This window comes from Haliotis rufescens, unplaced genomic scaffold (assembly GCF_023055435.1).
Source record: "Haliotis rufescens isolate VD_foot unplaced genomic scaffold, xgHalRufe1.0.p SCAF_15, whole genome shotgun sequence".
In the NCBI taxonomy this organism is placed as follows: domain Eukaryota; kingdom Metazoa; phylum Mollusca; class Gastropoda; order Lepetellida; family Haliotidae; genus Haliotis; species Haliotis rufescens.
The window spans coordinates 21635835-21649241 of NW_025963835.1; the positions used below are offsets into that span (position 1 = coordinate 21635835).

Below are 13407 nucleotides of genomic sequence, written 5' to 3' on the forward strand. Positions count from 1 at the left end.
TTTTAACAGTATTCCAGTCATATCACGGCGTGTTGGCTCAATGTGGGAGGGAAGCCCGAAGTGATGCAGGTCTTAGACGTTTACCACTTCGGTGAAACCCACTAGCACGGGTATGGTGCTGACAAACATAGAAACACATTCGGGGCGAACAGGGATTCGAACCAAATTTTATAGGTTTCTGGCGTGCCCAAGGGACGCAACTCTGCAAAGCGAATTGCGGCGCCTTAGACGACTGGGCCACCCGTGTGGAAGTCATTTACAAGAATGACGTATCCATAATGATGCCTGATGCATTTCCCTAGTTTCACTTTATGCCAACGAATCAAATTTTCTGCTCGAATTTGTAATATCAAACAATGGGAATTTGGCAATTTAAACTCCAGTTATGTGATATGATTTCGTTCAATAATTGTCACATGGCCAATTCTCTTCTGCTGATTTGCAAACCTGAGCTAGAAATAAAAAAGAGATCAAGGAGACCTCCTCATTTGTGGCATATTTTCATCTTTGCAAATTGATTCAAAATGACAAAATTTATCCACAAGGCTGTATGACAAGAGCGATTACTGATAAATTACTGATATAATTCACGCATTCAGCATTACACAATGTCCCAGCCTAACAACGTTATTTTAACTGTTCCATTGTGAATTTAACCATGTCATTGGCACAGGGACTTTTGAGTGAGTGAGTGAGTTGGGTTTAACGCCGCTTTTAACAGTATTCCAGTTATATCACGGCGTGTCAGCTTGATGTGGGAGGAAAGCACGAAGTGATGCAGGTCTCAGACGTTTACCACTTCAGTGAAACCCACGAGCACAGGTATGGTGCTGACAAACCTAGAAACACAATCGGGGCGAACCGGGATTCGAAACCACAATCATAGGTTACTGGCGTGCCCAAGGAACGCAACTCTGCACAGCGAATCGCGGCGCAGGGTCTTTTGAACCATGGCATGGTGGACATTTTCATCATGTAATGTAGGACATTACATGATTCACCAAATGTCATGGCAGAATAGAATAACCACGTCACCTCCATGTCTAATTGTGCCGAAATTAAGAACTGTTTGAAATAACTATTGTGTGAAACAGGTATTAGCTGACATTATGTCAGGTCCAATTATTTTAATGGAAGAATCTAAGTCTGCCACTTTGAGGAGTGAATGAACAACCCGTGCGCTTTTTCAACAAAAACAAAGATGATCACGCTCAGAAAGGCAACTGTCATCCATGCCATAGTTTCAGCGTACATTCAATTGCATTCTTAGGTCCCTTCTAACCCGCGGAGACTTGATATCAGTAAGGAAGCACTTCAAACATTCAAAAGAATAGGTCTTCAGCAACCCATGCTTGCCGCAAAAGGCGATTAGCTTGTCGTAAGAGGCGACTAACGGGATCGGGTGGTCAGGCTCGCTGACTTGGTTGACGCATGTCATCTATCCCAGTTGCGCGGATCGATGTTCATGATGTCAATCACTGGATTGTCTGGTCCAGACTCGATTATTTACAGACCGCCTTCATATAGCTGGAATATTGCTGAGTGCGGCGTTAAAACATCAAACACTCAATGGGGACATAAACCTGGGTGGTAATGAGGGTAGCGGAGGGTCCAGGTCTGCAACTTTTCCATCCGCCGGAATAATCTTTCCAGGCGGTTGCATCTCATCACACTGAACAACATGTATCAGCTTTTGTCATCAAGGGGTTTCGGGTGTCTCAGTCGTGCTGTATGTCGCTGTGTATAGTTGCGTCCCATTGGCGTGCAAAAAACATATGATCGCCGGCTCGATTCCAGGTTCGTCCTGATAATGTGTCTCTGTTTTTCAGCATCATGCTAGTGATTATGGGTTTCACCAATCGTTATAAGTCAGTGCGATTTCACTGAAAAAACATCTATTTGAGGATGCCAACAGTTTCACCAATGTTGGGGGTGTTTTTTAGGTTCGGAGAGTAATGTCTTACTTTGTATAGAATTAACCTTTTTATTCTACAGTTTTCTTTCGAGGAGCTCCCGTACTCACTGATCTGGGGGCACGGGTGGCCCAGTCGTCTAAGGCGCCGCGATTCGCTGTGCAGAGTTGCGTCCCTTGGGCACGCCAGAAACCTATGATTGTGGGTTCGAATCTCGGTTCGCCCCGATTATGTTTCTAGGTCTGTCAGCACCATACCCGTGCTCGTGGGTTCACCGAAGTGGTAAACGTCTTCGACCTGCATCACTTCGGGCTTTCCTCCCACATTAAGCTGACACGCCGCGATGTAACTGGAATACTGTTAAAAGCGGCGTTAAACCCAACTCGCTCACTCGCTACTCACTGATCTATTTGTGGATATCATTTATCGTAATTGATACGCTCATCTTAAATGATCAGCACAAGATATTTAGGAGTACACGTTGTACCCCAATGCTGAAACAATCGCTTCCTGTTACATGCACCTTACACTTCAGGAACATCGTTCCCTCGATCGCGCTAAGCTTGCGACAGGTTATTGCAATCCGACGGTGAACCAATGGTTGTCCCATACCGAACGAAGTAATTTTTCACCGTGATCCTTGTTTTCAGATGAACAATTTACTTGCCTTTGCATGTTTTTGTAACAGGAGCCTCCGGTGGGGCAGGATAGGCTCAACTTACACAAACACATGGTATCATCACAATTTGATAGTGATTCATACATGCATGGTTATGATATAGTCAGAATCGAACAACGGACTCTGATTTAGCAACGATTTTGTAAATATCATGGAAAAGATTTTGTGATTTTCAAAATATATATATATATGTTATTAAACGAATTGTATGAGATTTCTTATGTCAATGTTATTTTAATAACATAAACGCGTTTATCAATAAACACCAAAATATATTGAAAAGGTGCCTGTGAAAGGACTGCGTTGTTGTACCCCATCACAGCACCGACGACGTGAATGAGTTACCATAGTATCGGGTACTGGATCAACTGCCCAAGGTCAGACAGGAGATGACCCGTGACCGTTTCGGCTAGCTGCAGCATGTATGACATTTAAGAATTGAACGTCAGTTTGGATGGGTTCATTGAAGTGTGAACGATTTAAAAGCGCTGGTAAACCTGTTAAACCTCCGAGCTTGCGAGGCGTCAAAGTCAATATCGTTCAAAAAATCAATTTCGTTTCACCTCAGTAATTTTACAGAATTAATTTTCTTTACTTGCATTATTAGTATTGATAGATAGCCATTCCATATCCAAATCACCGTAAGGACAATCCATTTTCTTTCATGTAGCAGCTAGACGACATCAAACAATAGGACCAAAGCATTTATTTATTTATAAGTCAGATGAAATGTTACAAGACCAATACTAAATTAATTATATTGCTGATAAATGCAGGGATTAAAAAGAACATAGAAAAAACGAGTTGATCGTTAACACCGATCGAGAATTCGGGGAAACCCTGGAAAGATCAATTTCACAAAAAGTTGTTCACATCGTGTGAACTTTTTTTTGTCCGTTCACAGCTGTGTGTACTCCAAATATCAGATCACGTGACTACCCATTCAGCCAATCAGCATGAAAGAAACAGTGTAAACTTCAAAGTATGAAATTATTACAATATGAAAACATCATGCGCAAAGACGTATTGTTCTTTATTACCCCCGTGATGAAGATACATGTGATGAGATACTTACTTCGTACGTCACACGTATGTCGTACAAGGTTGATCTCGGTTTATCCGTTTTAATGAGACAATCGTGACCACACTCCGTCGCAGTGGTGACTCAGCATAACACCACTGCCACAGGCTAATTTGCATATCACGTGACCGGACTTTTCTCTTGTTTGTAAACAAACGCGCTTTTTCAGAAATCAGTATAGAACAGACTAATGCAAGTATTTGGGGGCGCTTCACATATTGTTTTGCATAACTATATAGATATGCTACTACAACTGCGACAGTGAGTTGCATGACAATATATATTTATGCATCAAAGTGACCGTGTCACTAGCTCACCGTTGGGTTTCGATGACAGCACGTGGAGCCGTACATCCAATGTAAACATAGGATAACTACGCAAAAACAAGTAGATTTTTACGTATTTGCATACTTTCTCAATGAAAGTTAACCATTCTTTGACATTTGTTTATGAAAATGTGTAGACTTGTCAAACATGAAACGGATGAAAAGCATATGCAATATCTTGAATGGACTGTGAAAGATGTGACGAATCGTCACATGGCGCTGGCCTGTGGCAGAGGTACTATGCTAGCTGGCTGCCGGTCGCATGGAACTCTGGGTAGGAGAGTGAATCGTGACCTTGGTCAAACCGGAACTTCTTTGTTACTCATAGACATTCACGAGACTTTTTACAACAACGAAACAGAACAGGCGACATGTTCAAATAATAACAAGAAATTGTAATAACATAATCACACTATATTGTGTCTTGTATGGACAAAACCCACATCTGATATGCTATTGGTGCAAATCGAAAAATGTGCCAAAATTTAAGACGTCAGAGGACGAGTTTTCCGTGTTGTAGCCACTTCTTTCAGTGGGTATAAAATCAAAACTATCAATGGTAAATTGAGCCAAGAACGGCACAGAACTCCCGTTGGCACCCCAACAATATATCGTCAGCCCTTGTCTCCGTTTTAGATGTGACACTGTACCAGAATGTGTCTTTGAGGACCTCTCCTTCTCTCCATGATGTGGGCGGTCGGGTAGCCAAGTGGTTAAAGCTTTCGCTCGTCACGCCGAAGACCCGGGTGCGATTCTCGACATGGGTACAATGTGTGAAGCCCATTTCTGTTGTCCCCCGCCATGATATTGCTTGAATATTGCTGAAAGCGGCATAAAACCACACTCACTCGCTTACTCATTCCAAAGCGTAACTCGGGGCGTATTTGTCAATTCCAGCATTTTGGCTGGTTTCTTGTCGTGCGTGAGTGCGTGCGTGCGTGCGTGCGTGCGTGCGTGCGTGCGTGTGTGCTTGCAGTAGTCCGGACTTATGCCGAATTTTATAGTGGTAACCGACTGAGAAGCCATGCAACAGTTTATTTTTGTTCGACAGATATGGTTAGGGTACGACACAGTGTAAGGTTCAATTGGTATCGAAAGATATACACCTTAGGGAGTTGCAAAGTCACGAGAATACTGTGTCGGTAACACTTTCTGCCAGAGTTGCTTCCCGGACATGTTTATTCCTCCGCCTGTTGTCTTATGCAGCTTGCAGATGTCACACTTGTTGTTCTCAAAGATGAAGTAGATACATGACGATCTTTCTCTGCATGCAACAGCGCACTCGAAGCCTGATCTAGCAGGAAAAGTCTCCGTGATAACTAGACGGATCGCCTTTGGAGTGTATCTGAACATGCTATATATCTTTTCCGCTGAAATGGAATAGCATTGTATATGATAAATAGTGTGAATGTATTGAAGACACGTTTAACTAAGTTCTTAAAAGGAGGCATTGTTACCGTCAACGACAAGATAGATTGGTGTGCCATCTTTCATCGCGTCAAAGAGTACATGGGCCTTTGTTAGTAAGGAAAAATGATGTCAACCAACGTCAAAGGTCTACCAACGTGTTAGTGAGATCATGTAACATCGGGTGACCTCAGACTAAACCATTGTGTACCGCTGTGTTACTGAGGTGATGGGCTGTCGTGTCATTGACGTCATGTACCATCGTGTTTGTGAGGCTTGTACCAGCGGGCTAGTGAGGTAAGTACTAGTGTGTCAGTGAGGGCTTGTACCACCGGGCTAGTAAGGTAAGCACCAGTGTGTCAGTGAGGGCTTGTACCAGCGGGCTAGTAAGGTAAGTACCAGTGTGTTAGTGAGGGCTTGTACCAGCGGGCTAGTGAGGTAAGTACTAGTGTGTCAGTGAGGGCTTGTACCAGCGGGCTAGTTAGGTAAGTACCAGTGTGTCAGTGAGGGCTTGTACCAGCGGGCTAGTAAGGTAAGCACCAGTGTGTCAGTGAGGGCTTGTACCAGCGGGCTAGTAAGGTAAGCACCAGTGTGTCAGTGAGGGCTTGTACCAGCGGGCTTGTAAGGTAAGCACCAGTGTGTCAGTGAGGGCTTGTACCAGCGGGCTAGTTAGGTAAGTACCAGTGTGTCAGTGAGGGCTTGTACCAGCGGGCTAGTGAGGTAAGTACTAGTGTGTCAGTGAGGGCTTGTACCAGCGGGCTAGTTAGGTAAGTACCAGTGTGTCAGTGAGGGCTTGTACCAGCGGGCTAGTAAGGTAAGCACCAGTGTGTCAGTGAGGGCTTGTACCAGCGGGCTTGTAAGGTAAGCACCAGTGTGTCAGTGAGGGCTTGTACCAGCGGGCTAGTAAGGTAAGTACTAGTGGGTTAGTGAGGGTTTGTACCAGCGGGCTAGTAAGGTAAGTACTAGTGTGTTAGTGAGGGCTTGTACCAGCGGGCTGGTAAGGGAAGTACCAGTGTGTTTGTGAGGCTTGTACCAGCGGGCTAGTAAGGTAAGTACCAGTGTGTTAGTGAGGGCTTGTACCAGCGGGCTGGTAACGGAAGTACCAGTGTGTTTGTGAGGCTTGTACCAGCGGGCTAGTAAGGTAAGTACCAGTGTGTTAGCGAGGACTTGTACCAGCGGGCTAGTAAGGTAAGTACCAGTGTGTCAGTAAGGGCTTGTACCAGCGGGATAGTTAGGTAAGTACCAGTCTGTACTAGCCCACAACAAATCAGTTGGTGAAGATCACGCTTTGAGCGACGAGTTAAAGCATTCATCAGACGTTCTTCCTGATAACTGACCATTGGGGTTATCTTGCCAAAACAGACAACTTTAGAAAGGTAAGAACATGGACCAGCAAGTCAATCCAGGCATGTCAAAATGTGTTGCTTGGGATATACTTCTTGTTACCAATGAATCTTAAATTCAAATAATTAAAAGCGAAGAATAACTTACGGACACAGTGTGGTGCATGGGCATTGTATTTGAGAGTCAACGTTCCATTGATACTACAGCCCACCCATGAGGAGGGACCCATGTTCATAAAGCCTGGCTGACACTTGAAGGACATCCTGTCCATCCAGTGGGGTGTTGTCTGAAGTGAGGCCACTGCGTGAGGGAAGAGGATATTTGGATCGCCACAGGTTATATCTGAAAATGTTATCGGAATTGGGCTTATTAAATATCATTGCTTTATGGTTGTAAAATTTATTTTTCGGCAATGTGTGTGTTTATGTGGGTTTTTTTGGTGGTGTGGTGGGCTGGTGCGTGTGTGTGGTTCGTGGGTGTGAGGTGAGGTGAGGAAAAATTGGGTTTAACGTCGCGTCCAAGATTATTGCACTTATATAGCGACGTGCATGCACGTGTATGTGTGTGTGTGGCTGCTTGTACTAGTCCGGACTGATGCCGATTTATAGTGCTAGCTCACTGAGATACCATGCCGCAGTTTAACATGAATACCCCACTCAGACACAGTATACTGACTCCGAGCCGACCAGTCCTTGTTTTAGCCCCTTAATGCCGAGCGCCAGACAGGGTAACAACAAGTACAATCTTTTAACGTCTTTTGGTATGACGCGGCCCGGGATCGAACCCTGGACCTTCCGCTCTCCGGGCGGACGCTCTACCACATGACCACGGAGGCGGTGGTTCGTGGGTGTGGACGTGGGTGAGGATGTCAGTATGGTTGTGAGAGTGGATGTGAGAATGTTCTATTGATGTGAAAGTGAGTATGGTGTGGGTGGTAGTGTCAGTGTGAATGTGGGTGGTAGTGATGTTTTTTTTGTATATTTCGCTTTCTGCTTTAGGACCTACATTTATTCCGTCAAATCATATTTTGGGACTTTCACACATTATATTCTCGACCATATCTAGAACTGCAATTTCTTAAAATATTTTTTTATTTGAACAATTAATGATTTCCAAAAGGTCCTGATACAAACACCCTTAATCAACGAGGACAATGTTTAGGCAAATTTTCAGGTTATACAATTTCAGTAGAATTATGTATATCGTTATTATCACCAATGAATATTAATATGTCACATTTAACGCCCGCTCGGTGTGGACTAAAATAATGAATAAAAGTAAAAACTAACACCCTCTTTCATGGGGGAAATTGAAGGCTACTCACTGGCCCTAAGGGAGCAGGTGTAAGGGCAGACAATGTCCCGGATGGCAGCTTCCTTTTCACATCGTCCGTGCCTGGCATAGATGCCACACTGACAGTCAGACTCTCCAGATTCTCCTTCAACAAGCACATGCTGGCAGATAAATAGTTGTATGTGGCGATTTTCATTGTATCATATTATCCCCATGTTACTTTTGATATTATGATATCTTGTAGTTAACGGAATGAATTTCACAACATACCCGTCACAAAAACATACAAAGGCAAGTCAATTGTTAACCTGAACAAAAAAAACAAAAAGTCCAAAAAGTCGACACGAAAGGATGGAGCTGCTTGACATAAAGGGAAAGTAGACTGTTGGTTGAAATAAAGACCTGTGGAGAGTTTTTTTTTGTCACACGGCATCCCCATGCATTGGTCTAACTATGAAACAATTCCTTTGTTATGATCTTGCTAATCGACGTTTGCTTTCATGTTTGACACATTTTCCTCTTAACCTCTGATGATAGAGATTTGATTATAAGAGAATAAATTTATGGAAAGGAAATCCTACTTTCGTTATATGAGTATTTATTTTATTTGTGACGTCCGACCTGTCATACTTGTCTTGGAGATAACTAGAAGATAACTGAGAGGCACTTTTGTTACTTACGGTGACAGAGCGCTGGTGTATCACATGACTGTCCACATTTCTCCCAGAACGTTACGGGCCGGAACAAACATTGGTCGTCCATCCCTGATGGACACGACTTGTCACTGTTTAGACACGAAACTGAAAACAAAGAGATTGCTTCAAAGTGCTTGTATTATTATCGAAGCTTTATTTTGTGTTGGATTCTCCTGTTCATAATCTGGAAACCTCTATGACGTTCAATGATCTTTTATCGATTCCCCTTTCCTTTTGCTTTCGATAATTGAGATAAAAGAGATATGAACATACATTTAACTGTACGTCTAAACTAAGACATCGCCAACTTAAAAACAATTGTGGAAAATCTACTTGATCTAGATATGTATAGTTTCTATTTTACGCTGAAAACTGGGAAGGCAATCCAGTTTGATGTCATTTGTTAGTTTAACGCCGCACTCAGCAATATCAAGCTATATGACGGCGGTCTGTAAATAATCGAGTCTGGACCAGACAATCCAGTGATAATTATCATGAGCATCGATCCACACAATTGGGATCGATGACATGCATCAACCAAGTCAGCGAGCCTGACCACCCGATCCCGTTAGTCGCCTCCTACGACAAGCATAGTCGCCTTTTACGGCAAGCATGGGTTGCTGATCATGAAGACCTATTCTACCCCGGATCTTCACTGGTTCAGTTTTATGAACTCGAGTGTGGAATTGTAAATGGAGCCGACAATCAAACTGCCATATTTATCATTTACCACAATTTGAAAACAAAAGAGACTGAGATGCGAAGCGTTTGTTTCTTCCCATATTTGCAGGGCAGCTCCAGATGATAATTCGTATATGTTAAGGCTGTGTGCATCACGTACATCTAACGGGAATGTGAATATACATTTCACTGTAATGATGTTGAATTGCGGATATACAGGGATCGGCAAAATGTATGTTCTCATGCTGGCGGGTATATTTTTTCAGTTGTACACCGCTGTAGCTGGCTTCATGGAAATTTATCAAAACGTCATTGATATGAATGTTAACTAAGATGTAAAAACAAAGCACACCATGCTTGTATATTTTGCAACGATTAATGTCTACATCTGCCTACCTGTACAGTTTGGTAATGTAACTTCATCCCGCGTGCCGTCCGGTTTACATTCTGAGTCCCCCCAGGTGTCTTGTCCATTGCATCCTTGGCAGGAGAAATATAGCGACGTGTTATACTCCAAACTCCCTTTTATCTCGTATCCAGCTGGCACATCCACTGGACACTCCAACGTTGTCATATTAACTAAAACCAAACATAAATGAAAGACGGCGCTAAATACCACGTGTAACTGTCAAATATCAAAATAGTGTCTATACATTTAGTTAAGTAATACATGCAACTAATTAACGTACAGCAATAAGTCCCGAAAAGGTTTTCTAAGAGACATACTAGAGGACGTTAAATCGTTACCCTGCATGCATGTTGGTGTAATGTTCATTCTAGTGAGTGAGTGAGTGAGTGAGTTAAAATTCAACGTCGTTAAAACACCAACGTTAACGCTAGGCAACCTCGCTGGGGAGCATGGGGACTTACAGTACCTCTGCTTCCTGCATGATACCCAGCAGGATTTACGTCATCACTTTAGCTACTGGTAGTTGTACACAATGATAGCCAATATTAAAAAATACGCGGAATTGAGTAGGCTTAAAAACACTGGTTAATGATAGTTACATCGATTATGATAGGAGTACGTGTCACATAGGGGGACAATAATACTTTAACCCCCTGGACAGAGCCTTCAATAATGTCAGTTCATAATAGCATCACACCAAACTTAAAAACAAGTATATAATTATTCACATACATACGAGGGCTGGCTGAAAAGTTCTAAGCCTAAGTGGGATATTTTGCCACCAACAAGTACAATCATTTAATGAATCATAGACATAAGAACTGCAACTGTGGTGTTATTATTGTCTTTGTACCAGACCATCTGGTGAACCTACCCATTGAAATCACCAGAAATGGCCAAAACTGGCTGTAGGGCAGTCATAAAGTACCTGCAACTGAAAGGGCTAACTCCAACACAGATACATGCTTACACGGTCTCCACTTTAGGGGAGGATGCCCCTTCCTTTTCCACTGTAAAGAAGTTGGCTGCGGAATTCAAGCGTGGCAGAGACAGCCTTGACGATTATCCGCGTCCAGGAAGGCCTTCAACAGCAACCATTCCGGAAAACATAACCCGGGTGCATGACATGGTGATGGATGATCGACGATTCACCACTCAACATATTGCCAGTGTTGTGGGCATCTCTCATGAGAGGGTTGAGCACATTATCACCAACGAGTTGGGAATGACAAAACCTTCTGCAAGATTGGTGCCAAAGCTCTTGACAGCGGATCAGAAACTTGTCAGATTCCTGACGTCCCGTGACAATTTATGCCGTTTTGAAGCAGATCCCGATGATTTTTTGGCCCTATTTTTAACCATGGATGAGACCTGGATTCATCACTTTCAACCAGAAACCAAAATTGAGTCTAATCAATGGAAGCATCCGGAATCACCAGCCCCCCCCCCCCCCCCCCCCCAAAAAAAAGAAGACAAGTCAGTTCCTTCTGTTGGAAAGGTGATGGCTTTAGTCTATTGGGATTCCAAGGGTATTCTGCTGATTGACTATCTTTAAAAAGGCCAGACAATCAATGGAAGATATTATGCTGACCTACTGAGACAGTTGCGTGAAGCTATCAAAGCTAAGCGACGGGGAATGTTCCACCAAGACAATGCTCCTGTTCACAAATCGGTGGTTGCCATGTCAGCGATCCATGATTGTGGCTTCGAACTCATTGACCACCCCCCTTATTCACCCGATTTGGCCCCGTCAGACTTCCACCTTTTTCCCAAAATGAAAAAGGAACTAGCCGGCCGCCATTTTCCTAGTAATGATGACGTCATTTCCGCTGTGAATGACTTTTTTAGGGTGGAAAATTTCTTCTTGACCGGCATCCAGGCCTTGCAGCATCGCTGGCAAAAGTGTGTAAACCTGGAATGGGACTATGTGGAGAAATAAATGAAAACCATCGACTTGGTCTTTCACAGTTAGGCTTAGAACTTTTCAGCCAGCCCTCGTATCTATAATTTATTACACAGACCATTTTCTTTCAAATAGCTGATAATAAAATGCCCGCTGACACGGAAAAGAGATCTTTCAGATTTACGCAATATATGCTTGACGGTGAACCTTACATCACAAGGGATACACTTTGGAGGTTCGTCCTCATCTGTCTTAAGCAGATATTCGTGGGTAAACCGACTGTGGCCAATACAACATTGTCGTAAAACGACCTCGTCATGTCTTGACTGACAACGCAAGTAGGTATGACTGATTGTTGGTTTCAATTCGTGTAGTTATTGCTTCCTACTTGGGTGTCCCACCCACCTCTTTTGCATGAGACCCCGTGGAAAACTGTACGGGATCAGAACTGGAGACAAAGATTTGTCAAGAGCTGCTTTAGCTGCAGCATCGACTTTTGAGTTACATCGAGTTTTTCCTACATGACTTGGTAACAAGCAAAAGACGATGTCACATTGGCCAACAGAAAGATCACTATATAGTTTTAAAATGTCAAGGATAATAGGTTGATATGGTGAGACACTTTTAAGTGCCTGAAGGCAAGACAACGAATCAGAGAAGATGATGAAATTTTTAGATTGGTTTTGTTGTTAAATATGGGTCAAAGCTGTTAGGATAGCTTTGGCCTCAGCAGTAAAAATTGAACTAGAATCTGGAATTCTTGAGGAGACAGTTCTGGATCCAATTATGGTGGCACTTGCAACTTTGCCTCCATCCTTGGACCCGTCTGTAAAAATGGACCTGTGGGAATAACATTTGGAGCGTAATTGGTTATATGATTGTTGATATGCCAAAGGATTGGTAACCGACTTTTTTAGATGGGGTAGCGCGATGTCTACTTCTGGCTTCAGCATCTGCCAGGGAGGAGAAGACAGAAGTCGGTAAGGTGATATAATATTTAAAACTATTTTAGCTGCAGTGATGTGTGGTTGAATTCTGATTCCAAGTGGTGGAACCAGGTTTGATAGATTTTGAAACAGGTTTTCATATTGAGGGTGGAGAACACAATTGTATGCCGGATTAGATTTGAGTGCAATTTAGTGATATATTGCAGTGAAGGTTTAATGCGGTGCTGTTCGAGTGAAGGTTCATCAGCTTCCACATACAAACTGTCCTGTCCACGAGAGAGGCCCTAAAAGCTCCAAGAGAGCCTTAAGCCCTGATGGCGTATTGTGTCTAATTTTTCTGAATTGCTATTTTGCAGGCTCCACCATAAACAATGGAACCATAGTCTAGTTTGGAGCGTATTAACGATCTGTACAAGTGAAGGAGTGTTATCTGATCCCCTCCCCACTCGGAATTTGAAACGACTTTTAACAAGTCGAGAGCCTTCAGACACTTTGCCTTTTGATATTTGATGTGTGGTAAGAATGTGAGATGATGGTCAAATATGAGGCCCAGGAATTTGGCCTCCTCTACTACCTTGATAGGAGTACCATCTAAAAATAAGTCTGGATCCTTATGCGGGTTTGTATTTATGACAAAAATGATAACAGTTTGTTTTGCATTTAGAAGATTTGAAGCCGTTTTCGTTTTTTATTTTTGTTATTTTGCGAAGGCAGAGCCGTAGCTGTCTT

General features: G+C 43.0%; 1 protein-coding gene across 1 annotated transcript in view; it reads right to left on the reverse strand.

Annotated features, from left to right (window-relative positions):
- Positions 1-4922: 4922 nt before the first annotated feature.
- LOC124135268 overlaps positions 4923-13407 on the reverse strand; it is a 31402-nt gene continuing 22917 nt past the window's right edge. Inside the window, exon 6 of the mRNA XM_048396297.1 lies at positions 4923-5369. Coding sequence (XP_048252254.1) covers positions 5107-5369 — 263 coding nt within the window. The 3' untranslated portion in view covers positions 4923-5106. The remainder of the gene's footprint in view (positions 5370-13407) is intronic.